Source organism: Sparassis crispa (assembly GCF_003851025.1).
Source record: "Sparassis crispa DNA, contig_000014F, whole genome shotgun sequence".
Lineage (NCBI taxonomy): Eukaryota > Fungi > Basidiomycota > Agaricomycetes > Polyporales > Sparassidaceae > Sparassis > Sparassis crispa.
In genome coordinates, this window is record NW_020939761.1 from 954,786 (window position 1) to 982,642 (window position 27,857).

The window sequence follows — 27,857 nt, forward strand, 5'->3', positions numbered from 1 at the left end:
CCACTTCGGGACGGTTCAACTGAGTCAGTCGATCGGCGTGTGGAATCGGAAAGCATTCGGAGTCAAAATTTTCAGGCTCTACCTCTATCCCATTTCTTTGTGCTCCTCCACCTTGCCTGGCTGTCGTTGTACTGCTCCATCTATCATTAATCTGGTGGGGCGATGGCACCGAAGAAAGCAACATCCAACTTACCACATCCTTCTCCCCTTGTTGATGCTGAAGGTTCGAGACCTGTGGTCGTGCGGCCCAGTCGCTCAACTGCGAACAAAAATCCCGCTGGTCCCGTCATCAATGCCAAGCAGAAGAGACGCATGCAAGCTGAGATACAAGCAGACAAAAAAAGAAAAGAGCTTGAGAAAGCACAGAAGGCCGAGCAACGGACTGCATCAATTCATCGGATTGCTGAGAGGGAGGATTCTATGCGACGGGAAGATGGAAAACGTCAGTCATTGCGTCCTGATCTTCATCTGATCAACGTACCTCTTGTGCATACTTCCATAGTGCAGAAGGCGATCCACGATTCGGCTATCAGCAGCATCGAGGAAGGCGAGGCTAAGGCACCCACATTTGCCGGAGCTAGCCCAGAGCCTTCCATACCTCCAGGATCTGCTTTCGACTCAGAGTCGGAAGGTCAGGTTGATGATGCTGGAGAGACAGAAATCGACATTGCTGATTCTGCTGGAGATAGCGGGGAGGATCTCGACTACATCGCACCAAGCGGTGATGCCGAGGATGAGGATGAGGATCTTGGGAATGACTCAGACTTTGATGTCGCAATGATTACGGGGGAACTCGGTGGGATTGATGCTGGTGATGAAGGTGCAGAGGATATTGGTATGGAGCCTGCGGGCTTGAGCCGCTCCATGAAAGGAACATGGAAGAAATTCTTGGCTTCGGAGACTGCTAGGAAGGAGAGAAACAAGAAGGTAAGCAGTACTGTCACTCTACCTGAGTAATAAATGCATTGCTGAATCACATACATAGAACAAGACAGCACTTAGAAGTCAAATTATCGACAAACGCAAGGAAGCGCCAACAGCGCCAGCACGCGGCGCTTCATCAATGGCGACGAAATGCAAGGCCCCTGCCAGCGAAAAACTGTCAGCTCTCAAATGTGACATTGACGACTGTTGTAATCACTCACAGCCTTTCATTAGTGCACATGAGAACAAGTGTGCGAAGGCGGTGGAGACTGGTGGCTTAAAGCCGGGCTGGAGAAGATATTTAGCTCGTTCTGATAACTCCTCAAAAACCTCACTCACTCACGGTGGGGAATCAGATGCGCCAATTGAAGGGGAATTCGACAAGGACGAGGGTACTGAAGTGTTGCACGCTGTGCGTGCAACTCGTCAGACCGACGATACCCAACGTGAAGGTTCCACTGCTACGAATCTGGTCAAGATCAAACCAGTAGGTGTCTCTTCTGTGCTCCATATGTATTGCCAGACATACATTCTTATTCTGCAGGTGGGCATCGTCTTGAAGCCTGCAGCCATCGCGGAGATTGATAAGAAGGAACGCGGAGCTGGGCGTGTGAACAAACAAGCTGCCACAAGCTGGTCGAACAAAGACCTACCTTTCCCAGCGGCACGGGGAAGGCAGCTTCTTGTCTGGCAGCGAAAATTCATCCCGACACTTATTACCTGGGCTGCTACTCTCCCCGACCCTTTCGGTTCCAATAGCCACTCAGATTTCAAGAGTACGGTAAGGCTGATCTGGACGAAGATTTTTATTGACCTGCCGGAACTCGACGTTGATGGAAAACTACGATCTGAGCACCCCGCTATCCACGCTGTGGTGCGTCATATAATTCTCTGCTACAAAATGTTTTATGTTCAGTGTCAATGTGTCCCTGGCTGGTTTTCTTCAGGCCCAGGCGGCACTCCGCACTTATCGTAGCGACATTGGTAAAACGGCACTACGGATCATTGACACCATTTGGGAGTCCGTGGATATGGTGGGCAACTACACCACCGTTGAGCGTAGGAAGGCCTGGATAGAAGCACGCCTAAACAACAAGAACTTCTTGTATCTAGACCCTGAGTCCACGGTGGGTTCTTTTTTTCATGCCTGCTCGCATGGCTGAGAGCATCTGCCAGGCGCATCCGGGCACTTTCCGTGGCCCTCTAATCACGGAAACATTTGCCTACCACCTTCAACTCACCATAAAAAGCGAGGTGGATTATGGTGAGCCCACAGGAGCGCTTGCGTTGTGCACTGCCGCGGTCAGTCTATTGCACCGTCATTGCCCATCTGGCAGCTGAATTTTTCTTATCCCAGGTACAGCGGGCACTCACTGTATGGAAGGACGGGATGAACTCGCTGAAGGAGCCCGATGGCAGTGCACGTCATGGTGGGGCGAGGAACTCCAAGGAAAGCTTCAAAGATGAGCCGTGGGGGAATGAGGCAAAGATATACTACAATCGCACGAAGGGCCTGAAGGAGCCTAAGTGGCACGCAATCTGTCAAGATGCACATGCACATCTGCAACGCAGGAACAACAACCTCACGATCGATCTGACAGCAGACTCCTCCGAAGGTGGTGCCAACGTTGATGATGACATCCGCATGTCGGACGATGATGACTGAAGGTGAGCATTCCGTTTTGATGTTGAATTACCGTGTGCCAACACAGCCGTGCAACAGGGTCAACTTGAAGCTTGGTATTGCAAGCTTGTCATTAGACTGCCTGAGGTGCTGACTGGCAAGTAGTAGTAGCGCAGTATCATGTACCATAAAATGAATATTGAATTGTGGCAATTCGTCGAAACCATGGCTTCTGTCTGTCTAATCTGTGGCTCGTGAATGGATTCGTAGCAAGTGTGGTGGTTGCATGGTGCCATAAATACATATCATGGATATTCGTAGGTCATTTATAATACCATAGACATTTCTGGTGGCATGGCGGCGCATGGCGGCGCATGGCGGGTCTGGCGCCAGATGCCCCAGACTCTTGCGAGTTTGCTGATGGAGTGCCAGCGAGGGCGCAGACAGTGATGGAATCTAATTTGGAGGTTACATTGATGATGCGCTTGACGATGACTCTGCCAAACATGCTGCACTCCCTGATACTTCAGGTAAGGCTGCAGTGCTGAGTTGGTGCAATGACATTCATGCAAAGCCCGGCCCATGCCCCCCTGCAATGGGCAAACATGATATCTCCCACTTGGATGTTCCAGTGGTATCTTGCGGCATGAAAAATGGAGTCACAAGCCGTCTTGACGTGGTAGATATAACACGGGTGAGCAACTGCATCTCATTTACATTTCTGTATTGACGATCGTCAAGCGTGATGTACTCACCCAGATCAAAGTCAAAACTCCCAATGCTGGGATCAGCACCATCAGCAAGAACGCGGAGGTGAAACAGCAAGGTACATCGGCAAAGGGGCGTCACGGTGCTTCAAATCTCAGAAAGAAGTGGATAACAAGTGACATTCCCGATCATCTGCACCCTGCCTTCATCAGTATCTTCATCCCACTTGCACGTGAGCATGCGGGCACTCTACCTGCATGGACATCTATTGCTCTCTCAGATGTGCAAATCATCTTTGATCGAGTGTACCCCGAGGTCGAGTATGGCATTACAGAAGGTGATCCGTTCTACTACCTTATTGGTGCTTCATTCTTGCCCGGTGTTCGGAGTTGGTGACCCAAGCTTATCTCAGACAACCTACCGGATTACCGATTGGCGAGCCACATTTGGTGATACTGCCCTCACTGCCATCGCCAAGCTTATCGCAGACAATGCAGATGTACTTGACAGTCCGGAGAGAATCGCCGAATACATTGAGTTCCTCCTAGGCAACATTGATACCCCCAGAAATCGCAATGCGCCATTTCTATGGAATGTCTGGGGTGGTGGTGTCAAAAAGAAGGTATGCCATTTTACATCACAGTCGTTAGTGCTAATGTAACCTAATCACTGTGAACTAGGGGCACCTTCAATCCGAACTCATTCTCAGGACGTTTACAGCACATCTGAACGCACTCACTGCTATTCCACCGGGACAAGCACGATCCACATTGCCTCCCCGTGGGGCGCTAATTCTCTCCATTCAGGCTGTATGTTCCATTTCATTTCTTTGATACGGAACATCTAACTATTGACATAACTTATATAGGTTGAGTGTGCACTCAAGGCTTGGTGCACGAGAATGAAAGTGATTCCATCCGGCATAGCAGGACACTTCTCCGCTGATAACTGGGGTGATCGGATCCAGTTTTTAGATGGCCGGACCATTGAGGACAAGAGGGCATCACGATATCTCCTGGTTGTTGACTCCTTGACTGACGAAGATTGGGAGAATATTTGGGATGGAGCAACAGAGCTGTACAATGAGATGAAGACCCGAAAGGCTGCCGCACCTGCTTCTACAATCGTCAGTGAGGAAGCATTCATGCTCCAGTCGGACGAGGAATAAGGTAAGTGCGACTCCTCTACCTCATAAGTTGTGGGCATCCCAGTGACATCTCAATCATTTCAGATCAGTCTTGTATATTCGTATCGCATAGCAGGCCTACCAGTCGGGGTACTCAATGATGTGAATGACGTGGAAATATATTATTTATATATGATTCTGCATGTGATAATGCCTCCCAAGACGTAAACAAATAAATACAAGATGATCTTGCCGGTGTCTTTCACTGATCTTTCCCACTGTCTAGGGTGTCTTGCTGCTCTTGGTCAAGATAACCTGTCTTGTCCAAGAAAAGGGACCTGTCTTGGAGAAGACTGCTATCTTGCGGGCTTGGATGTCTTGACCATCTTGCGCAAGACGTGCAAGACTATGTGTAGTTTTCCTGATGGAATTGAAAGAGAGAACTGTGAGTTACTGCTGAATGTCGCTGAAATGCATTTCCTCACTCATACATGTAGGGAACGCTAGCTTTCATGCCCATCAAATTTCTCGCCAGAGATACACCAGTCGTGCATGAAGTTCATCACGACCTGGAATCATTTTACTGGTTTTTGGTCTGGCTCGTGCTCAGGCATACCAATCATGACCATCGCCATGGCTCTTCAGCTTGTGGTAACATTTTCCAAGCCGACGAAAATTCCTCCAAAAGTTACAAGATAATGTTTCTTCTTGACACACTGACAGTTCGAGAGAATGCTCCTCTGATGCATCTTCTCAAATCCTTGACGGCTCTAGTCGGGAAGTCCATCTGTTGGCCTAATCTGAAGACCAATATCATACCCCTCACACACGCAGCATTCTTGCAGGCACTGAATGATGCGCTGGCGATGGATGGGTGGCCGGAGGACGATCATGCAATTCCATTCATCCCACCCGATACATCCAAGTTAGGCCATCTCAACAAGCAACCTGATTGGATATCAACTGCGTCGAAGCGCCCTCGGGAGGTGTATGAGAATTCAGTATTGCAATCGGTGAACTTGTTGGAAAATTCCCATGTGCTGAAGAAGTTGAAGAGCTCTCACGGTTCAGCCTTGAGCTAGATCTTCGGGGTTCTGTAGGATGCATGTGTTGAAACCTAAACATGAACGGGTCCATACCTAGCCCCTCGGTCCGATATCGATAGCAAAAGGACTAGTTAGTGCTATCGACACGGGAGGGTCGGTCCTACAAGTAAATCAGAACATGTAGCTAGAGCGTAGTAAAAGGATGCCGCTTAGCCTCAGTCAGGTGTCGAAAGCAAAAGAACAGAGGAGAGAAATCGTGGGCGTGTATTGAACCAGGTGTGTTACACACTAGCGATTGTCTGCGATACCGAATACGGCCCACTCGCTTACACCGCGGCTTAGCGCTCAGTGCTCAAGTCTATTATTGAAGACTACGTGTTCGTCGGTGCCATGCGAAAAGCTATCTCAGGACTAGCTTTCCTACCGTAACATGATTCTCAGCGACATGAAGATGCTCCGAGAAAAAATGAAATCATCATCAAGAATTCTGAAAATTGCAACGGATGCCTTACATTCTGCGCACCTGTCCGATGCTCCTCCACATATCCTCCTCCTTCTGCATGCCCTCCCATGTCAAGCTAAAGAACGATGGCAGCCTTGTCCACAGTGTGCACAACAATTCGTGGTGCTTCGCTTTGATGTCCTCGCTCGCATCTCTTATCCCATAGAGATCGCACAAAGCATCGATCACCCCGTCCTGATTTGCGAGGAAGTCGTGGTCTGGAGGCCGCATCGGAAAGTCCTCGGGCCATATACAACAAAGAAGAATATCCATGATCTCCAGGCTTGCATAGCGTCGATATACAATGATAAGTAAGCGGGCCTGGACGGAACAGCATACTTCAGCCAACTTAGCGCGGGCCTTCGTATATATCGCCCGATAGTCCTTGCGCAGCTGGTCCGTTCTCGCCTTGTCCAGCAAGTATAGAGGGTACTTGCAGCAACAGTAGAGCTCGATAGGAAGCATGGTGAATGTGCACGTGCGACGCGCTGGGCTCACCGCCTCCAGCGCGTCCTCGAACAACATGAGTGGCCTGTTCTTTCGCAAGCAGCCATGTATACCTCCCACTGCTGGAAGCTGTTCGTGAAGGTCAACTTCATGCATTGCAGCGCACTTTGGTGAAGGTCATCCATGCCATATTTGAGGGTGGTGCGGACCAGGCCGAACACTTCGTCAGGAAATAGTGCACTGTCGCACTCGTCAGAGGGCCACCTGGTAATGCGGAGTCAAAATTCCAACAGCAACACGACATTTGTGGCCGAACCGAGTACGCACCGTTCATTATACAGTGATCGCAGAAGATACCGAAGATCTGCAGAAGACTCATGTATCCTGCGCCCAACGTTCACATCTGAATCAGCAGATCTGGGAGTCTGAATGTCAGAGTAAAGCTGCACATCTGCATGAACAAGGAATACTGTATCTTTCTGTAAGGATATTAGAGGAATAGAGTAGTCGAGGCATCGGAGTTAGCCGAGGCGTTGAATACGCGCTCAACCGCGTAGATGGGTTTTTCGTCTTTACTTTACTCGCTGAAAACTTGCCTTCCGAATACACTCGGTTCAGTGCATTTCCCGCGACTTAAGGACCACCAAAGGCCGCAAAAGCCTTATACATTTTTGCACTCGCCGCTGATGCCACCTCGGTATTAGTGAAGTCTATTCTAGCTAGGCAACAAACCCCTTTTCTACACTCTTTCGAAAAGACCTTGCTTCTATCATCTTCTCTGTCGACATGCCGGCCAAGAGGAACCCTACAAGCTTCACTGTGACCGTCACCACCGGAGCTGGTGGAATGAAGACAAGGCGTAGTACCGTTCAGGACACCGCCGACGACGACGACAACGTCGATGATCGCGGCCAATCCACTGACAAGAATGAACCGGTACCACCTGCCGACGTTCGTAATGACGCCGGTGACCCGTCTCGTGAGGCTGATCCCTCGCGATCGGGCAGATCAGAGCGCGATGGCGTCGTCGATATGTCGGGCGACCGTGATGCTCGCACGGGCGCTGCAGATGACAACACGGTCGGTGATCAGCACCGTGTACCTGATACTAACATGGATGAGCCGCAGCTCAGCCAGTTATGGAACGACACGGAGGACCTCCTTGCTGCCATAAAGGTAAGGTTCAATGAGTCCGACGTATCCTACCAGCAGGCCATCAGCTATGCTAATCGGGCCACCCATGAGGCCAATGCTACCCGCGCTAGAGCCGTGAACGCTCAAAGGGACTTTGAGGAGGCGATTGGTAAGATTCGCTCCTCCATACTTCCGCATTAAGAAGCGGGAGAACCCCGAGATTGACGACTTAGAGACCCCGCTACGCGAGTTTTCATCTCGCGTGGCAGACGAGGCAACTCATCAGTCGAGGCTGCCCATTGGCGTTGAAGGCGATCGGCCGCAGTCTCCGCCGATCAACTCGGACGACTATGTCGAGAGGTCGCTCGACATGCTGTTCCGGCCCCGCGACCGAAACGAGACGGATGCCATGTACAACCTTCGTCTCAATGGCCAAACCCACTTTTTGGATGCGCGCGGGGCAGAACAATGGCGTCGAGAGCGCGAGGCCCGCATCAACGAGACCTGGCAGCAGGCCGAGTCCCGCGTAGACATGCATGCGCGTTGGGGTAGTGCGATGCCCTTTGCCACACTGTGCACCGCATTTGGTGATGCACCGCCGCCGGAACCACCTGGTGGTGGTGGTAACAACAACCCGCCGCATCGTGGAGGTTTGCCCGCGCGTGGTCGCGGACCACACTCCTCTGGTCGGGGATTCCGTTCTGGTGGATTCCCTGGTGGAGGCGGTGATGGCGGTCCTCCGGATGGTGATGGCAACTCGAGTCCGCATGGTAGCGGCTCGGATGGAGATGACGGAGATGATGACGAGAGCTCCAAGAGGCCGTCTGTCCGTAATCTTGACAGGCATGCAACACGGAGTCCCAGCTACTTACAGGGTAGACATAGCATGCCCCGTGGTAGTGTACCTCGTCAGCAACAACAGCCACAGCCGGGATATACGTTGCCCGCTGTTGACGACTCGTTCATGCGTGATGGTGTGAAAACTATCCGCGAGATGATCAGAAAGAAAGTCGGGCAGGCATTACCTGAGAGGATTGCCTTGGAGAATTTTCCATTGCCAGACAAATATTCCGACTTCGATGAGGATTGGCACCAATTCATGGGCCAACTTCTCAAGGATAACATTGCCAGTGTGACTGTAGCCAGCACACTTTATGTACACCTTATTTTGGAGTCGAACAATTATCGTCTCCGCGATGTCGCAATTCACTGTGCGAAATGCGGCGTCAATATGCAGATGGCACAGTGTAGTTTGACTTAGTAGCGAGCTCGCGAGCAACTAAGTCAAACAAGTGCTTACTAAGCGAGAGGCTGATGGCGGAGGAATAGGCGCCTTTGGCGCCATCGTCTTCTCCTCCGCCTACAGCCTCCGCGCTGAAGGTTTTCATCCCACCCACCTTCCTGTTGTACAAGCGTCCTAGCGGTGGTAAGCCGTGTTCTCAACGTCTTTCCGCCTCTTCACGCTCGAGTTGAATTCCGCGCTCCTCTCCGCTCAAGCTCCCCTTGCGTTTTCCGTCTGCCACCTGCCGCCCGCTGATTTGTCGGGTCCTCGCAGGCATCGTCAGGTGGAAATTCGCTGCGCGTTACGAGCTTCAGCCTCCTCCATTCGGCCCCTCACGCCGGGGCCCGCGGCCGGAATTCACCTCTCCCCAACCCGAACTACTAGGAATCCGCATTGCACGGCGAACTGGCTCACTGCAAGCCGTGCACACGTTATTCCATAGCTCAGCTAAAGAGCACTTAGGAAGCAGACGCACTGTCAGTTTGGGCCCGCGGAACTCTTCCCGGACCGAATGCAGAGGCGGCGCCAGAGCAACCTGCTCCGGGACCATCAAATATTGCCCCTACTGCCGCTGACAGCACCCAGGACGGCCATGCCACCATAGCCGGCGATCCTGTGGGCAACACGCTGACTGAACCCGTTCCCAGACAGGACGCGGTGATAACGGATGTGAATCCTGCAGCGGTCAATGGCAACCCGGCTTAAATATGCCTATCGTACTGCGATGGATCCGTTGGGTTCCCGCTGTACCTTAAGGCCGCCATTGCCTCTGGCCTCCGCCCCGCGCAGTCACTGCTCCTTTATCCGCGTCGAGTGTGCGCGAGTGCTCGATGTTAATCAGGAATCTTGGCCCTAAACCGGGAATTATGCAATCCGTCTCGCTCGTCGGGCGGTTCTCTTCAAACCCCTACTCAAATCGCAGGTTCAACAGCCTGCTGTATTTCGCTCCCCCCCGGACTCGCTTTGGAGGAGGAGGGTGTAAGGATATTAGAGGAATAGAGTAGTCGAGGCATCGGAGTTAGCCGAGGCGTTGAATACGCGCTCAACTGCGTAGATGGGTTTTTCGTCTTTACTTTACTCGCTGAAAACTTGCCTTCCAAATACACTCGGTTCAGTGCATTTCCCGCGACTTAAGGACCACCAAAGGCCGCAAAAGCCTTATACTTTCGCCAAGAGGATAGTATCACCGTCGGTTAACCAGAACTCGACGTCTTGGCAGAACGGTGTTTGAGTCGCAGACTCCATGGAAAGAAAGAAATATGCAGTGAGCAAAGTGGGATTGCGGTAGAACAGAGCAAAACGCGCCACCATTCTCGCCGTGGCAAACAGGCGCCCGCGAAGTAAACATAATGAGAACCGATGTTTCGTGGGCTGAATCGTAGTAGTACAGAACAGAATCCTTTGCAATATATACTCTTCCAGAACAGAAGGAAGATCAGTAACGGAGAAGTAGTAATGCAAGGACAGATAACCGGAAAAGCTATCAGAGCAAAATCACTGCGTTTTTGCCCTTATGTCTGGGTGCAAGATACCCCCATGGATACGTGGTATAACTAGGACCTGGGCTACGCCGCATAGTTCTGCATATCAACCCCCAAGCTGGGTTACCAAGCTTCAAGTGTATCTTTCACTGTGCGATCCCCTGTAGTGAACAAGGTGATACGTTGGCTATGCCGCGCAGCACATAGTCACTAGCAGTCTAGAAGCTACAGCATACACTTCCTAGGCTACAAGAAATATCAAACTTCAGCTATATTGGCGATGCTCCATGGCTACCATCAACAACACCCGTCTATTCCATTATATACTAATAGTAGATACTCCTGATGCGCTCACATCCCCTACTGCATACCTAATCACACCTGCAACAGAATAGACTTTGCATGTCGATCTTCCGATGGGGTTTGCGACGCAGTCTGTTTCTCACATACCTGTCACGAGAGGTGTCAATGGAGCATCCCAACTTTGGACAAACACAAGAATTGTAGAGCACATCGCATGTTCAGCCATGACCCGAGAGACCAAGAGCATGCAGAGACCATGTCATGGAGATAGAAGGCAACGCAGCACTCCTCGCTCTTAAGGTGACGGCGACGGCACGCCAGAAATATGTTTAGACAGCGGTCAACGGGCCAGTGAATCTGTGGATGGAAGGGCGCGGAACCAGCATGTAGTGTACGCCAGGTGAACTTGACCTTGGACACGATGATGCGCTTGGGCCGATGGAGGCCTGAACTTAGCACTAGTTATATGTACGTCAAGCTTGAAATCGCTACGTGGAATAGCCAATGTAGCTGGTGCAAGGTACACCAGAAAGCCTGTATAGAAAGGAGCACAGTGATGTAGTATAGCTCACGTAGCAGATGGTCGTAGATAAGTGAGATCGTGCACCAAATGCGATGCATAAGCTATGTGGGCTAGCACACATCTTTCACATCAAGATTTATGACATAGCAGTGGGGGTCACAGCTATGTTCGCTATCTGCCCTACTCCGCCTATCTTCACATTGCGACTTCGGCTACCCATCAAACTATGTATTCTATCTGGCGTAGCCTATTCGTAGCAGACCCCCTACTAGAACGGCGAAAACACAGTGAATTTGAAGTGTCACGACGGCACCTGCACCATACGCCGAGATCGTAACCGCAACTTGAACAAGACAAGGGATAGCGAGTAAGGATGAAAAAGAATGAGCACAGGGAGACGGAAGGAGAACTTGCTAGCATAATCTCGTCTACCATGCCGTGCGGCGTCGAGAGCGTAGAATCAAAGAGGCAGCTCAGTTAAGAGTGGCTTTGCTCTATGTGGTGTGCATATAAGCTCCAGGTAATGAAGCTGTGTGAACGGACTCGAACGTCCACGCATCGCGCCATCCACAAGCCTCATGAACCTGGGAGAACTGTAGAACGGCCCTCCTCAGTATTACTCGGGGGCATTCAGAAATTGTGTTTCGCACCTAACAAGTCTCCTAATGTTCAATTGGGAAGTCTGAGAGACCGCCCCACGTTCCCAAACCAAAATATGATGGCAGATCAGCCCAGTACTTCTGTCCCCGCTCGCGATCTTTCTTCTGAATGAACGTTTGGCAAGCACCACATACCCCAGAATCTCGTATAGACGACTGCCTCCCATGAAGGACGTTGAGGCAGGTAACAGTGTTGCTCTCGAAGTAAATTTTGAGCTGCCGGGCGAGTCTACTGCTGCACGGGGTATAACGGTGATTTTCGCACTGTGGACTGGTCTCTAAGTGTAAGAGGGTATGCCTAGTCTGGAAAGAACTGGAAAGAATTGGGGCAGCTCGCATGCACCTCTCTAGGTCCTGCAAAGACAGCTGGTTGTTGGACCCGTCGGAAAGAGTATATGCGCGAGTTAGCACCGTCGGTTCCAGTGAACAGCATACAAATAACGCCGTGGGTAGCATAGTAAGTGCTCCCGTCAAGCGCGCTAGACGAACGACCGCTATCGCATCTTCTGGTTGTGCCTTCAAGAATGGGCTCATGACAGAGATCTCGATGAAGCTGCCCGTGCAGTGCAGAGACTCCCATGTCGAAAATCCCTTCGTGAATACCGTCTTCAGCCGAGCGAGCCCCTTCTCCAGTAGACTTTTGATACCGTACTTGTGACTGAGACGCACCAGTGTTGCCACTTCGGCAAACTCGAGTGGCGTCTCTAAATCGAGGTGTGATCTAGTTATGTGTTCAGCACGGCCTGTAATCGACAGCGGGGTCCCCGATAGACACTTACACTGCGCCATCATACAGCACGCGCAGCAGAGATCGCAAATCGGCAGGGGAATCGGACAGATGTACGAACGGGCAGCCGAATTTCTCCTCCTGCTTTCCAGGGACCTTGAGTAGGTCGCGAAAGACTTCAGAGTGTCGGGAGAGCACGCCACGGTGAACGCGAAAGGCGATATCCTGAGCGATAAGGACGATGCTACCATCCTCGAACCAGAACTCTGCGTCTTGCTGCGGATCACTGGTGTCGCTGGCAGAATGTGCATCTGCTACTATATGTCCAGTACGATCTCCAGACATCGAAAAGGTTAGTGTGAATTGCAACTTCAAGGATATCGATGATCGAGGAGAGGACTGTGGGAGACGCCCACTGGCACACTCAACCACTGCTCGGCAACCACCTTCGTGGCGCAGATCGATATCTGGATCGCTTGGCTCTACACGAGATCCCGCATAATTATCGTCGCACGTCAATAAACAATATTGGCAAATAGATTGCGCTACACAAGAACATCTACAATATTTGCTTTGATATCGCTCCACAAACGCATCCTCGCCCACAGTCAACTGATAGTCCATTCGATCGGCTAAGGCCTCTGACACTAGACAGCAACGTGTACATCCCACCACTTCAGTGCTCCACTATTTCCATCCCCCGGGCCGCTCTGCTGTTCCTGTGAACGGATGTGGGTGCATGGGTTGCGAATATTCACGGGGCTCGGCACGGCTTTTCGGACATGTTCATATGAGCATGAAGGTGGGGGTGGATTGTTAAATTTGGAGAACGGATAGAATTGACGGTCCGAATTCGAGGCGGAAAATCACAATGTGGGAAGGTAGCGGACAAGGTCTGTACGGAAGCCATCTCGAAGGAGGGATGGAGACACTTCGCCCGTCCTGCAGAGCAGGCGATAATCCCGGTAAAATGCGCTGAAAGAGCTTAAAGTTTCACATTTAACATCATACAGAGTGCTAATAGATCTCACCTCTCAGTCTGCCGCAGATTCCGCCGTCTTGAGCTTCTCCCACTTCCCCAAGCCAAAGTACGCGGGGAGAGAATTCCAGACAGTACGACGCCAGTCGAGGCTCTTCTTCGTTATAAACCGCACGCACGCAGCACAAAGCCGGTGGTCCGTGCACCTCGCGGCGATCACATTGCGAGGGTTGCTGAGGCAGCTGTGGTACGAAATCTGCGCGCGCGTTGAGCTGAGCAGTACCGCCTGCCCGATGCGCGAAAGACCGTCCATGCATCGAGCACCCTGCGTGCAGTCGTTACTGACGCCCGAGAAGAGATCCATCCACCCGGCACCGTACGCCAGCATAAGCATTGCGCGTGCTCTGATGCAGACTTCGAGGTCCTCCGTAGATAAGCGTTCGACTGTACCGTCCGGGCGAGTCACCCCGCGAGTGAGCTCGTGTGGCTGCAGTTGACAGCAGAGGTAAAACGCCACGGGGAGGAGGGTCATCGCGTTCGTGAGACGAACCAGGTTCACCACAGAGATCGCGTCGGACTCGATCCAGCGTATGCCCGTGAATTTCGTATCTCGTGAATCTGAGTACTCCTCCCATACGGCCAAGTCGTCCGTGAAGATCATCTTCAACTTCGCAAGCCCGTTCTCGCGCAAGTCCGCAATTTGATATTTGTGCGCGAGCCTGACGAGAGCGCCTACTTCCGCAAAGTCGAGCTGATGTTCGCTTTTCATATAGTATCTTATACATTGTACATTTGTTTAACATCCAAGCGATATCGGAAAGCAATAAGAAGAGCGTGCGCACCATCTACCATCGTACAAGACACGCAGCAAATGCCGAAGATCGTGAGGAGAATCAGACAAATGCACGACTGGACAGCCAAAGGCTGTCTCCTCGACCGCGGGCTGCGGAACTGTAAATAAATCACGAAAAACCTCCGAGTGCCGCGAGAGAATGCCTTGGTGGATGCGAAATGCCGTGTCCAAGGAGATAAGAACGATGTTCCCGTCTATGAACCAGAATTCAGCGTCCTGTTGAAGCTCTTCTCCTGGCATTAGATTCAGCTGCGAGTAGGCAAAGACTGGCAGGTGCGGGAGAGTCGGAGCCCGGTCCGGGTGAGGGACGGCAGGGAGATGCGGCGTCGCCTTTGTATCGAGCAAGTTGAACTCATCCTTTTGCGGCCATCTTCAATAAGTGAGTGTATACTAGTGTCTCGTTCAGATATATACCGGACCCTTGAACTCTTCATATGGTGAATATATTTCACCAGCCTAACGTGCGCGAAGTACTTCTTTGTTCGGAAGGATGCACTTTCTGGCACGTTGCTAACTCGCTATGCACTCCAGGTGAAGGGTAGCAAGTCCCATTAGATATCCAGTCAACGTATCTAGCTCCATCTCCACACCGCGCAACAACCGATATAGAGATGAATTCTATCTCGGAGGATGCAGTCCAACAGGATGCAGATTTCTGGTTCGAGGACGGCAACATCGTGCTCATCGCGAACCGCACAGCATTCCGCGTCCACCAGGGAGTGCTCTCGCGACATTCTGAAGTCCTACGCTCCCTTCTCATCCTTAGTCAGCCCGTAGACGAGGAGACGATGTTTGGCTGCCCTTCCGTTCACATGTCAGATTCTCCGACAGATCTGCAACACTTATTGCGCGTTCTCTATGACAGCGGCATGTACGTCTTCAACTTCTGCCTGTAAACTGCCGGGGCTCAATTCACTGGATGCTGTATAATTGTCGTTAGGTCTTACTTTGAGCGCGCGAAGTGTCTTGAATTTTCTGAAGTAGCCGCTCTCGTGCGCCTCTCGCACAAGTATGGCATCAAGCCGATCTGCAGAGATGGGCTTGCTAGGATGAAAACAATCTTCACAGACGATTTCTCAACTTGGACGGATTTGCAGAGGTCAACATTAGGCGGTGTACATAGCATCTGCAGCCCAGTTTTGTCCCTCAAGGCCTCGGAAGCTATCATGGCAGTCAGTCTGGCACGACTCACTGACTCCCTCACTATGTTGCCAACAGCACTGTACATATGCTGCCTCCTCCAGCCTCGTGTTTTGCTCCAAGGGGCTACCCTGTCTGACGGCTCTTCGGCCCAATTATCTGCCGCGGATCTCGAGCTATGCGTTAGCGCAATACCAACGCTGACTACTGGACACCTTGCAGGAACTCTCTGTCTCTGGGTCCCGCCCAGTCCGCAGTGTTCTCGATGGTCCACGTGTGCGAATTCTCTGCGTAAATTCTTCATGGGGACATCTAAGCACGTCAAAGAACTGACCAGTGTTGACGTCCTGGGGCTCTCAAGTGAATTGATTGATGTTGTGGCAGTGGAGGGGCGCCCGTGTGCCGACTGCACGGTCTTCATGAAGTCCAGAAGTATTGAGTGGCACCACAAATTTTGGGATGACCTTCCATCAATTTTTGGCTTGGATGATTGGTCGCGCCTCAGAGAGTCAATGCCTGCGTCTTCGACGAATTGAGATGGGTGCGAGATATGTTATACATCGCGTCAAGAAACACTAACGCTGTCGTCAGATGTGCCGTGTACAACTCCGGATTTTGGTCTTTTTTTCGGCCTGGTATGCCATTAATCCCCACCATGTTGCCTATGCTCTCTCACCGAACACTCGAATTCTGTAACTCGTTCCATTTATATCTCCTAGATCTCTAGTCGGAACACGGTACTAGTCCTGCATGTATCCTCCCTTCATACTGTACTGTGATTTCTGTCTCTCACGTTTGTCTTTCTTGCGTGTCGTACGTCTCATGGCCTAGCTTCTCTCATACATAACTCCCTGTATCGCGTTGCCGAAGGATGCATGTACATAACATGTATACTTAAGTCGGATCTAAGTGGCGGTTCACATCTATCCCATGACCACTGCAGGAAGGCGAGTTGGCCTAGCTGAACGGAAAAAGAGGCAGGAGCAATGTAGCATTCGTGTAAGAATAAGTACACAATGATACTTGGCCCACTCAGACGAGACATACGGGAACAACGGGGGCGTAAATGCGTATCAGGACAAAGAACGAACATATCAACCCATCGGCGAGGCATCCCTACGAATCCTAGACGCGCAATGGTACATACTCTCTGCGATACCGGTTTGGCACAAACCTGGTCTCTACGGCCTTCCACAGCAACGCTTCCTTCCCATCTGACTTATGCACATGCACAACGCGCTCAAGCTCCGGAAATAGCACGGCCAGATGTTCAGCGACCAGCTCACTATTCGAGATGGGGCTCACGTCCAAGGAAAGGGAACCGAGGGTAGACGGAACATCAGGCTTTTGTGGCAGCTCCTCTGGTACGTTCTTCGCGTCAATATGACACCCGAAAGATATCAGGCGAGGAAATTGTTGCGCTACGGTGCGCAAACAGGAGAAGGGCATCAGCTTCTCGGAATACAAGTAGAGCTTCTCGAGGCACTTGCAGGCCTCAGCCAACCCGGCGAGGAACGCAGTGTCCACTTTTATGTAGGAACAGCGCAGGATGAAGCTTTGGAGGTTGGAAATGCGTAGAAGTGGCTCCAACGTCTCCGCAGTGATAGAGTACAACGACTCTTCAAGAGCGCCTGGGTCGTAACGAAATGGACTGAGAATACCCACATGGCGCAGCTAGAGGCGAACGGCTCCCGGGAGAGCACGACGAGATGCTTCGCTACCGCGTGCAGGGCCGTCACATGTCAACAGATAGACCAGCATGCTTGCTGACTTCACACTCTTCAGGACCTGAAGAGTACATTCACCGAGCACCGTGGAATTGATATGAAGTTCTCGCAAACTTGAGAAGCTTGCTTCAGTTTCCTGTGGATTATCCGGGGCGAACGAGTCGGGGATACTGGGCCAGAATGCCGCAATCTGCAGGTCTTGCATGTTTGCCAGTGTGCGGACACCATCGTACCCAACGGGAGCAGAAGTGCACTCAAACGTGCGAAAGCCACGGGGTGGAACAACGCTTGTCAGAAAGTGCGAGAGGGTGTCCGACGCCGGTCGGGTCAGGTAGATAGCCTGCGTGCAGTCTAAAATGGTCCAAATTTGACCACTAAATCAATTGGAGCGCAAAGAGAATCAATGCCTGATGTTTGGGACCAACATTCTGTGACCACCCGAGATGAATCATTTGCAGTTTTTTTCCCGGAATCCGTGCAAGAAAGACGGAAGAGAGCGCATCGTCGACTTCGTCCTCCTCCCACTTCAGATAGCGCAATTGCGGGAATATGCCATTCGATAGGACACCGGGCCACTTTACGAGAAGCGCGTTGAGAGAAGGGATTGTGATGTCTCGCTGCTTGTTCCACTTGAACCTCTTGACAAGCCTTGCATAGGCCTCGAGTCGTGCTGTAAGGGAGCGGTCAAATACCCATGAATCCTTCCATTGCTGCCGAAGGTCTGTCGTCAGGCGGAAACATCGGATGAGTATATAGAGACGTACAAAGGCATTTCTCCCATTTTCCTGCACCATTTTCCACCTGCGCTCAGGGAGTATCTTCAGTAGCGGGACGATGCTCGACAGCGACTCCCATAGCACGGATCTTGCTGGAGTGCGGAACGCTTGGCAAGTAGCCATTAAACTCGCGACATCCTGCTTGTTTTCCCCTTCGTCGTAGGCGGCACGAGCAATGCCTTCGATGAGCTCTGATGGCAGGGTCTGCATGAGTGACATATTGCTGACGCTATCGTTTGAACCAACGGCCAGTGAGGAGGAAGGACAGAAGAAGGTGATATTTGTGACATCGGGAGAAGCGCGGAGCCACATTTATACGTGGGTGGCGCATGGCATACAAAGATCGATCAGGCCGACGCAGAGCGCAAACCTGCAGCATGTCAAACCACACAGCGTCAACAAGCCAATACTTCCAGTTAAGAACGTGAAACTGGCTTGGTCAAATACAGTACGAACGCTGATGTTCTTCAGATGCGAGTGCCTGTAGCAGAAGAGAATATTCAGAATTACGAGCGAAGATGAATACATACCAGATCTCACAACGTTCCCAGATCCAGATCTTACAACGCGCCAGTGACTACAGAGCAGCTGGTGTTGTCATGGTCAGCACAATCAGTTTAGACGCTGCTCATGGACCAGTGCTACTATGGTTTCGACACTGGCTCATCCAGATTCTTGCCCCGTCAAAGTAGTAGACTTCAGAACAATGATAATTATGAGCCAGAGCAAGCAACATAGCACGAGCACAAAGAACAGGATACGTTGTACACCTATCCCAGAGCCAAACAGGGTACAGCCACGACGTAACAGAGCGAGCAGTATAGCAGCAACGACGAGAGTACTACATACGAGCAAGGGGTAGAATTCGAGAGCAGACCACTCATTAAGCGGGATGCAGACACTAGAGCAACAGTACTGAACGCGAGAGCATATCTCTAACCTACGCAGATTGGTCAGTTTGTGGTGAAAGCAATGAACACTGGACGACGACGACAGGACTATATAACAACACATAACGAGTACACAAGTAAATGTCCGATCTATCAACGCGTAGAGAACGCGGTGAGGTATGCCTGAGGCCCTGAATAAGACAGGGCGATCGAAGGCGAACGGCGATGACGAGGATGGATAGTGTCGATAGAATGGTAGACATTGGAGAGCAGGGAAAATCCAGAGCACTTCGAGAGCGGAAGGCGTTATTCAGGAGGAAGAGGGGATGCGCAGTAGCCCATTGGCGACTTTGAAGAACGCGCATCTGGATACTGGCGGAGATGGCGACACCAGAGATTTAGACGGACGTCGACTAGAGAGGCTAAGACAAGTGATTCTGACGGAGAAGATGAGAAACAATGGTAGAGTGTACGTGAAAAAGCGAGTCGTTCGGGAGTCACGGTTACGCAGGCGCTGGTTTCATGATATTCGACTGTATTCGGAGCGTCAGCTCAATTTTCCGCCATGTACAGCTGCTCAAAGTAAGCTCACCTTCCACGACGACCTAAAGCTGCGGCCAATCACCAAGCTTAAAGAAGGAGGGCAGCATTTTCCAGAATGCCCGCCGATAATCAATGATGCTTGCCCGCACGGTTACACTGCACTGTTCGCACAGCTTGTAGTAATCGCAGAGTTCGTGCTCCGCCAGATTAAACTGATCGCTGCAGCGCTCCAAGGCAATTCGATCGGTGGACAGCCAGCCTGCTAAGACCTCCGCACATGTCTTGCGAGGGCAATCCGAGCCCGCAGTACCGAAGTGGCAGATTTGACCCCGTCCAACAAGGTGTGCCTTCTTGATAGTCTTCCTGCCCTCCTCGCACTTCTTGAGGTCCTCAGGAGACAAGCGATCGAGCCTGCCGTTTCGAAGGCGTACGCCTGCCGCGAGCTCGTCTTGAGGTATATCGCAACACAGCAACAGAGCCGTGGGCAGCATGGAGTGTTGACCCGTGAGGCGGGCGAGGTTTACCGCGGAGATCGCCTCATTCTGCGCCTCCAATCTGATCGAATCGCTTCTTAAACCGCCATGACTCATGTGTTTGTCCCAATCCGCAAACTGGTCCGTGAAGAACGACCTCATCCGCGACACACAGTCGTTCCGCACGTCGGCAACCTGGTACTTGATCGCCATCCTGGTAAGTGCCTCCACTTCCATAAGCACGCAAAGACCGCGCGACGCCATTCGATTGCTGTGAACTCGATAAGTGTGCGGAAGAGAAATCGGCCTCAGAAGGGCATATAGATAGCACGCACGCTCTGTCGTCGTAGAACACACGCAGCAGATATATAAGATCATCGGGATAATCCGCCACGTAGAGGACAGGACAACCATCAACGATATCCGCATCGGCGCGTCGAGAGTCCAGCACTTGGAGATCAGTGCGAAATACGTCGGAATTGCGAATGAGTACGTCCTTGTGGACACGAAAGCGGGTACTATTCTGAGCATCGAGGAAGACGTCTCCGCCATATTTCCAGAACTCTTTATTCACCGTTATATCTGACGGTTCCGGTGGGGGTTCATCATCTGTAAAGAGATGCCTGAAGCGGTAGAGGAGGCAAACACAGATAAGAAATCCGAGTAAGATCTGGAAATCGGTGAGCATGGTGGACGATCTGTACGAAAGGATGGCTCTTCTCTGGTCTACTAGGTCGGAATGGAGCCCATATATGTGGACAAGTACAAGGTGAGTCGAGATGAGGGGCACGAGCGTAGCGCCTTGTTCACACGGGGCCGCCGAGTGTATCTGATAGTGTATCTGATACTACGCATCTCTGGGACAAGGCTCCACAACCGATACATGAGACAAAAGATTGAAGGCACATTTCAGAACCAGAGGCACGATACAATACCAACGGTCCGGAATATATCTCCTCCAACTTAAAAGCCTACTTCCGATGAACTGCAGGTCAACGGTAAGGAAAAGAGATCAGAGGGAGTACATCCGATCACGAGCCCTATCTCTGGCTGCACGACGAGGCAAAAACTATTCGACTATCTACTATCCCATTGGTTGATGCCCAGGTATTACTGCGAGAGCACAACTCTGGGGTTAATGACGGGGTCGGCGACAAGGCAATTAATCTGTATGCAGTACAGCGGAACAACGGCGAGACAGGTGTGCGAGTTGAGACGTACGATGCAGGGTCAGAGAAATTCTGTCAATCTCGCAATGCGTTCCTAATCTTCAGCTTCAGTCATGGATATTTGAATCGCGATTCAGAGCTGTGATAACCTTCATAACGTCAATATGAATAGGCCAGCGTGCAAGGACATTACCTCACCTCACGCCGAAGCTCCTGCAGTACGGAGCTTGTCCCAGTCGTCCAAGCCGAAATACGAAGGTAGGTCCCTCCAGATCTCCCGTCTGCTCTCGAGGTGCTTTGCGTGCATGACCTGACGGCACTTGTCGCACAGTTTGCCCCATTCGCAACTTTTGTCGATATAATCGCGCAGACATTTTAGAGGGTGACACCCCACAGGGAGCTGGTCAGTGAGGCTGAGCAGCAACACGCGGAGGTTGGTAGCGCACTGCAGACTGTGCACACGCTCATGGCTCCCCTTAACGAACGTGCCCAAAATCACCATCGCGCGTTTGTGCGCCAGGACGGACTTGCCATCGATACACCTGGCCAGATCTTCCTGAGACAGGCGGTCGATGGTGCCGTTCGCGAGAGAGACGCCTTCCATGAGCTGCGTCGCGCTGAGTCTGGCGCAGTCGTAGAGCGCTAGAGGTAGCAAGGTGAGCTCCTGGGTGAGATGGGCCAACTTCACCACTGATATGGCATCCGATGGACGTAGGAAAAGACGTGGGCGACCGACCTCATCCGATCTCGAATATACGGTGAAATCATCCGTGAATACGGCCATGATACGCTGCACGCCCTCTTCCCGCAGCTCGTTAAGTTCATATTTGTGTGCGAGCCTGACCACCGCTTCCACTTCGGAGAACTCGAGCCTCGGTTCGTGCTTCACAGAATGTCTGTAAATGGTTTTAACTAACGCCGGTAATACAAGCACTGTATGGAGGATGTAAACTTACTTTCTACCATCGTACAAGACGCGCAGCAGGTATCGCAGGTCGATCGGAGAATCGTAAAGGCGAACCACGGGGCAGCCGTACACGCTCTGCTCGTCATGGGGCTGAGGAACTGTGAAGAGTTCGCGAAATACTTCGGAATGTCTGGACAACACGCCTTGGTGGACACGAAACGTGGCGTTCTCCGCAATGAGGACGATCGAGCCATCTGCGAACCAGAAATCTGCATCCTGCTGTAGCTCGCCATCATCCTCTGCAAGTCTGCGGCTGCTGGAACTTGGGCGTGGTTCTGCAAGAGATACAGACATCGTGAAGTGAAGTGATAAACTGATGAATCTTATTGTCTATGACAAGGAAAAACTAGAGGCTCAGAGATCACTCACGGGAATGGAGAGCCTGGCAGCGATAGCGAAGGGTCAGGGAAGGCGTACCGGCACGTGGAGGAACGCGACGTATGTCTCACGTATCTGAGCCTTGAACTGAGACTCTCCGTATGGAACAAATGCCTGGCAGAGCAAGCAGGCGCTCAAACCCGAGCGCAAGATGGGCCGAAGTGATTAAGTTCGGGAGGCATTACCGCGGGAACGGTACGTCCTCTTCACGAATACGGTCTCATGGGCTCGCAACCTTAGAAGTTGCCGGTGAAGTGGTGGTGCAAGAAGGAGCAAAGATGCAGAGCATGGAAGCTGGCCAAATCGGTGACGTGAAGACAAGAGGGCGAATAAATGCAGGTCTCACTAGCGTATAAACAAGTTCTGTAAACGACATAAATGAGGTACGGACATCACAGTCATGACAGAGGAAAGGAAATAATATCACAGCAAAGAATCCAGTTTGGACAGCACCTCCAGCACGCCGGCGACGAGCTCGAACGACAGGTCCTCCTCGCCACCGACCATCTCCTTTTTCACCTCGTTAACTAGCCCCTGTACCGCCTCGCGCCCACCCATCGCCGAACTGCCCATGCCAATCCGCGCAGCATCACGCTTGCGCGTGGACCCGCCGGCCTTTCCGTTGGCAGTGCTCGCGCCCCCAAAAGGCCAGCACGAGAAGTCGGCGAGGATATCGTCGCAGCGCTGAAACGCGCCCTCGCGCTCCTCGTACGTCAGCCGCCCGAACGCGTTGTCGAGCACGCTCGCCGCATACGCAGCGCACACGAGACAGACACCGCGCGCGGCGCGACACTGCGTGCCCTCCTTCCCCAGCGCCACTGCAGGCACGGCGGACGTCGTCGCGGTCAATAACGCAACCACCCGCGAGACGATGGCCTCCTTCGTGCGCACGTCGGCGACAGGATGTGTCGCCATGTCGAAGAGGAGAAAGTTGCGCTTCTCGGTGCGCAGCACGCCCTTGTCGACGAGCCCCTTGGCGAGCCGCTCCCGGACCTGCTTCAGCTGGAAACCGATCTTCATCACGTTCCAAGTCTCGCCTGGGCGCCAGCGCCCGGTGAGCGGCTGCCTGCGTCGAAGTGGAAGGCACGTACCGCTCAAGAGGTCTATCCAGGTATTCACCGCCATCCGCTCGCCCTCCTGCGCCTTCATCATTCGCAGCGTCTCGTCGAGGAGTGTCTCGCCCGTCTGCCGGTCGTCGATCACCTCCAGTACGCGTTCAGCTGGGGGCAGTTGCCGCCGATTTGGGTCTCGTACGAGGGCGATTCGTCGTCGGAGGGCGAGTTCGATGAGGATGCACCCCCGCAGGGCGTACGAGATGTTGTCGTTCCAGAAGGATAGGTAGCCCTGGCATGAACGAAAGTAAAGGTCAGAGCGCGAACGTCGTGTGCCAGAACACCCATGCGGTGCCGAGATACTCCGCACCAACAGACATAGGAAGAAACGGCATGATCTCTTTCAGCTTCGGGTTGCGAATCCAGACATCCCATCCACTAGAAAAATGCATATCAAATACTCGTATCAAATACGCGTATTAGCGTTTGCGACACAGGGTCTCACAATGAAAGCAGTGACAACAATACAGTAACAACGCGATGCTTCAAGCGACCAGTGGGGCGCCTTCTCGCGCGCAGTAAGCCCTCGTCAATGCCACCATTGTCGCCGACGGTTAGCGCCTGTGCCAGCCGGCGTCTAAGACGCTGAGCATGGCTGTCGACGGCGGTCGCCAAGTTTCTGAAGCATGCGTGGCTGCGTTGCAGGGTCCGGCGCTGTCGCCACCTCTGCAACGACACGGCCGCTGCAGAGCCAGCAGCGGTGGTGGCAACCGCGCTCTATGACTGATGCCACCACGAGTGCACCAGAGTCCGAGAGTCAGAAAACAGCAAGCGTCGCACATTCCAGTATCCATGCACGAATATCTCGACCCGCATGCCCGTGTTAAAGTTTGACCCGAGGCGTTTGACTTTGAGACGATTACATATACACAGAAAGGTGACGGACACCAGCGGCGACGGGTCTCCCAGTGGATGGGACTTTCTCCGTGAATGCGAGCGACACCAATCTCCGGTCATTCAAGTCAGCATGCATGCATGCAACATGCAAGCCGAAGTCCCGTGCGGGCAAAGATCTTGCACGGTATGGACGAGACTCACCTGCTTGTCCTTCAGTCCGAGTAGGAGTACCTCTTCCATGATAGTTAATCGAGGAGCCTTGCCGCCTTGGCGGGCGTCCTCGTCGCTGCGCTCCAAATCCCGAGGGTCGTACGCGATCTTGCTGCCTCCCTGGAAAGCCGAACCTCCATGCGAGAGGTTGGAGACGGACCCCTGCTGCGGTACGGGAGTACCGTTTCCGTTGGAAGATGTGCCGTTAAGGCCCCAGGCATCATGATCGTCGTCGTCGACGGGAGAGGAGGAAGAGTTGGGGACCCGTCTCCGGGAAAGACCACCGCTGGAGCTCATGGCATCGACGAGAGACACGTTCTAACGAGCAAGTCCTGACGTTGGTAAAGTAGAGAGACCGAGACGAAGAAATATGAGCTCGTCGTCGTCAATGTCTCGCACAGCTTGTCGAGCGCTAGCCAGCGCCCAGCGCGCAGCTCGGCAGCGCCCGGTGTACTGTCAGCCCGACCTTGGTCTCAACTCGAAGATCGATTTGCTCTGCTTTCTTTTGTCCGGTTTTGAACTGGCGGCGATCTGTTGAAGTGGTGTACAAGAGCTTTATTTTTGCTGCTACGGACGCTAACGAATTTCGCCGCGATAACACGAAAGATTGGGAATGTAAGACTGAAAGCCGACATCAAATAGCTCAGGGAGATGCTGACGGCGTAATGCCTTTCGATTCAAGTGTCATTTTGTCACTGGCTTCAGGCATCGAGTCTGCGTTCCTGTATCTGTCTTTGTGAATTTGGGATGTCCCAGAATGTTTTTCCCATGCGTGGTCACAAGAATATGTGGTGAGTCACTCACCTGCCGACACGGAGGTGAGCGCTATCCTCTAGTTATTTGTTCAAAATACTCATCTTGTATTAGGTTTCTATTTTATCAGAGTCTGCGGCTCGGTGTCAACGAGACGATACATGAGCCAACGGCGCGTCGTCATGTATGAGCTTACGATCAAGCTCTGTTAGAAGAAATTTTTGATGGTTAGATGCGAGTGCGGATGCGACTCGTAGAATATACCCTCAGCACATGTGCGGCAGCAAACCGGGCGCGAAGCCCAAATCAATTAAATGACTGTCTCGGCATACAAGTATCCAAAGACGCGCTGATGCTAATTGACCGCGACAGAGTCCGGAGATTTCGTGAAGCCGAGAGTTGTCTTGTTAGTCTAGGTGAGTATCATTGATGCCCATCTTCCCAATCGACGATGTGCACAGTAGCTATGGGGGTGACCTGTCATGGAGCATGATTGCGTTGTTCGGAACGCACAAAGTGGTCTTCAACGCAGGTCGCATGACTTGCGACCGATCGTGAAACCGTCGATTATGCCTTGCCATCTGAACTTCTGATGGCAGGAACCTGCGCTGCGCTGGTATGTATTAGCTCCTACTCCTTGAACCCATACCTGCCGATTTCCCCTACCCCTGGTGCCATATGCTCTACCGTATCACCAATGGCTGAGACGTGATTCGTGGACCTTCTTTCATTAAGACTGTACGAGTCCGTTTATCCTCAATGCGTATTCTCTGTCAATACTCGCGGATAATATACCGCTATGCATCGACATGTTTCGTGACGTGCTGAATGTCGCACACATGATACCACTGGATTATCTGACTTTCGTGCGTTCCACCATTATTCAGGTCTTGATGCCTTGGAAGAAGGAATCATGCATTGTGCCTGCGTGCACGGTGAAATACCTACCGTCGGCTCAATGTCAGTATCGCCGTTCAATCCCTGAGGTGGTGACATCAGATTGGACGCGTTTGGCCGTGCTGTCATTGGACCCACAATCACCCACAACCTCTCATTGTATATGAACTAGTGCAGCCATGTCTGTAAACACTTCAGCTACCATAGTTTAAGCAATACCATCACCGTCAGCGATCTATGTAAGGATTCGAGGGGATAATAACGCTACTCACAACAAGTCCAAGCGCAAGGCCCGTGCTACGCTACCGAATAAGCAGCTCTACGTACCGTAAGATGGACACGTTCGGTCAGAAGAAGCGAAACAAGACATGATAGAACAGGTATGTGCCTACGCGATTACGATAACGGTATCTCACGCAACATCCCGATGACGCGCTCGACTTCCTCGTCGCCTTGCAAAGTAGTCGAGGATACATATGGATTCATGTCGAACTTGGTTCCCCAACGGGCAGACTACAACGTCATGACGGACGTTCTCCATGCCGCACGCTTAGGCAAGCTGCACATCACCCGTGTACTCCATGCACCCCGCTTATCGGGCAATAGGTCCTGGAGCGCGTGATGCTCCCCTGAGCGATTCCACTGGTCACGAAGGGGGGTCAAAGTGCTCATTACAGTAGGACGGTACACCATCCTGATCGAGGCGATCGTCCTAGAAGACGATAGTGGCCACGTCATACAAACCATCCTATGAATTGTACATGGCAGGACATGAATGAAAGTTCTGCAGCTCATGAGGACCGTCATCAATAAATTCAAGGCGGCGTGCGCCGCTTGCTTGACGTCATTCCACTCGTCATGCTAACCTTCAAGTTCGCTGTGTTCAAATTTAACTTCTGCCACAATATTCTAGGGAGAAATACCATCGCGGACGTCGACGTACGAACAAGACGAATTCAGCTTAATCGTCTTCGGAGAGTCTGCGTTCTCGCAGAAGCGAGACATTGGCAAGGACGTACCTAGTGCGATATACAATGCCATCACGGGTCACGACCCGGACATGCAAGAGGAGGGCTGCGTACAGCTGTCAGAATGTGTCTAAGAACGCGCACGATGATATGGTGAGGGTGTGGGGACCGCAGAGGATTTGCACATTGAGCTCTTCGAAGGCCTTCTGCGAAGGAGGGTGGTCGAAAGAGATAGGGAGGGTTGTACCGGAACCGTTGCATGAATTGACTCGACCATGAGTAGTGACTGTTGCGGGTACCAGTACTTGTGATACGAACCGTGGAGGGCCGGATGAGAGGATTTAAGTGTAACGGCTACTCTCGCTTCCGGCAGGCTGATACATAAAGAAAACGATGAGATTGTAGAATCAGCATAATACGCCCAGAAAACGAGTGGTGTGAAATTTAGAGCGAGTTCAGCGTAATCCTGGAGACCTCGAAATAATGCAGCTTCGCAGCGGATTAATATGTGTAAGTGAAAACATCGGGTTCGGAAGTTCATGCAGCTCACTCACTCACTCACCCACTGTCTGAGTACCACTGGTCGGAGCACCATACTGCATCGCCCAACGCCAGATATCCGGAATAGTCGGGACTGACTCAGAAAACACGTCTTTCGGCCGGTGAGCGAACGTCTCCGCTAGGACTCGGAACGCTTAC

At 52.0% G+C, this 27,857-nt stretch overlaps 12 protein-coding genes across 12 annotated transcripts; 5 read left to right on the top strand and 7 right to left on the bottom strand.

The window, feature by feature from the left end:
• Positions 1-162: 162 nt before the first annotated feature.
• On the top strand, positions 163-2,590 carry SCP_1503270 (hypothetical protein; the record flags this gene model as incomplete). The annotated part of the gene is made up of 7 exons (XM_027764431.1): positions 163-927; positions 986-1,101; positions 1,159-1,411; positions 1,469-1,798; positions 1,872-2,051; positions 2,101-2,226; positions 2,282-2,590. 7 exons carry the CDS (start codon positions 163-165, stop codon positions 2,588-2,590), a joined length of 2,079 nt encoding a protein of 692 aa, XP_027620232.1.
• A 604-nt stretch (positions 2,591-3,194) lies between these two features.
• SCP_1503280 (hypothetical protein) lies at positions 3,195-4,424 on the top strand (the record flags this gene model as incomplete). The annotated part of the gene is made up of 7 exons (XM_027764432.1): positions 3,195-3,242; positions 3,290-3,488; positions 3,537-3,617; positions 3,669-3,705; positions 3,767-3,878; positions 3,937-4,065; positions 4,125-4,424. The coding sequence occupies 7 exons, from the start codon at positions 3,195-3,197 to the stop codon at positions 4,422-4,424; spliced, it is 906 nt and encodes a 301-aa protein (XP_027620233.1).
• A 701-nt stretch (positions 4,425-5,125) lies between these two features.
• On the top strand, positions 5,126-5,464 carry SCP_1503290 (hypothetical protein; the record flags this gene model as incomplete). The annotated part of the gene is made up of 1 exon (XM_027764433.1): positions 5,126-5,464. One exon carries the CDS (start codon positions 5,126-5,128, stop codon positions 5,462-5,464), a length of 339 nt encoding a protein of 112 aa, XP_027620234.1.
• A 472-nt stretch (positions 5,465-5,936) lies between these two features.
• On the bottom strand, positions 5,937-6,395 carry SCP_1503300 (hypothetical protein; the record flags this gene model as incomplete). The annotated part of the gene is made up of 1 exon (XM_027764434.1): positions 5,937-6,395. The coding sequence occupies one exon, from the start codon at positions 6,393-6,395 to the stop codon at positions 5,937-5,939; it is 459 nt and encodes a 152-aa protein (XP_027620235.1).
• Positions 6,396-7,163: 768 nt separating this feature from the next.
• Positions 7,164-9,498, top strand: SCP_1503310 (hypothetical protein; the record flags this gene model as incomplete). The annotated part of the gene is made up of 6 exons (XM_027764435.1): positions 7,164-7,457; positions 7,506-7,680; positions 7,745-8,667; positions 8,841-8,937; positions 9,067-9,215; positions 9,256-9,498. 6 exons carry the CDS (start codon positions 7,164-7,166, stop codon positions 9,496-9,498), a joined length of 1,881 nt encoding a protein of 626 aa, XP_027620236.1.
• Positions 9,499-11,762: 2,264 nt separating this feature from the next.
• On the bottom strand, positions 11,763-12,831 carry SCP_1503320 (hypothetical protein; the record flags this gene model as incomplete). The annotated part of the gene is made up of 2 exons (XM_027764436.1): positions 11,763-12,480; positions 12,539-12,831. The coding sequence occupies 2 exons, from the start codon at positions 12,829-12,831 to the stop codon at positions 11,763-11,765; spliced, it is 1,011 nt and encodes a 336-aa protein (XP_027620237.1).
• A 689-nt stretch (positions 12,832-13,520) lies between these two features.
• SCP_1503330 (hypothetical protein) lies at positions 13,521-14,234 on the bottom strand (the record flags this gene model as incomplete). The annotated part of the gene is made up of 1 exon (XM_027764437.1): positions 13,521-14,234. The coding sequence occupies one exon, from the start codon at positions 14,232-14,234 to the stop codon at positions 13,521-13,523; it is 714 nt and encodes a 237-aa protein (XP_027620238.1).
• Positions 14,235-14,929: 695 nt separating this feature from the next.
• Positions 14,930-15,994, top strand: SCP_1503340 (hypothetical protein; the record flags this gene model as incomplete). Its single annotated transcript, XM_027764438.1, has 2 exons — positions 14,930-15,189; positions 15,259-15,994. 2 exons carry the CDS (start codon positions 14,930-14,932, stop codon positions 15,992-15,994), a joined length of 996 nt encoding a protein of 331 aa, XP_027620239.1.
• A 589-nt stretch (positions 15,995-16,583) lies between these two features.
• Positions 16,584-18,180, bottom strand: SCP_1503350 (hypothetical protein; the record flags this gene model as incomplete). Its single annotated transcript, XM_027764439.1, has 4 exons — positions 16,584-17,089; positions 17,264-17,525; positions 17,611-17,895; positions 17,950-18,180. The coding sequence occupies 4 exons, from the start codon at positions 18,178-18,180 to the stop codon at positions 16,584-16,586; spliced, it is 1,284 nt and encodes a 427-aa protein (XP_027620240.1).
• Positions 18,181-19,456: 1,276 nt separating this feature from the next.
• Positions 19,457-20,555, bottom strand: SCP_1503360 (hypothetical protein; the record flags this gene model as incomplete). The annotated part of the gene is made up of 2 exons (XM_027764440.1): positions 19,457-20,138; positions 20,203-20,555. The coding sequence occupies 2 exons, from the start codon at positions 20,553-20,555 to the stop codon at positions 19,457-19,459; spliced, it is 1,035 nt and encodes a 344-aa protein (XP_027620241.1).
• Positions 20,556-21,235: 680 nt separating this feature from the next.
• On the bottom strand, positions 21,236-22,297 carry SCP_1503370 (hypothetical protein; the record flags this gene model as incomplete). Its single annotated transcript, XM_027764441.1, has 2 exons — positions 21,236-21,932; positions 21,993-22,297. 2 exons carry the CDS (start codon positions 22,295-22,297, stop codon positions 21,236-21,238), a joined length of 1,002 nt encoding a protein of 333 aa, XP_027620242.1.
• Positions 22,298-22,804: 507 nt separating this feature from the next.
• On the bottom strand, positions 22,805-24,837 carry SCP_1503380 (Vacuolar protein sorting-associated protein; the record flags this gene model as incomplete). Its single annotated transcript, XM_027764442.1, has 3 exons — positions 22,805-23,418; positions 23,473-23,725; positions 24,532-24,837. The coding sequence occupies 3 exons, from the start codon at positions 24,835-24,837 to the stop codon at positions 22,805-22,807; spliced, it is 1,173 nt and encodes a 390-aa protein (XP_027620243.1).
• Between the last annotated feature and the right edge of the window lie 3,020 nt (positions 24,838-27,857).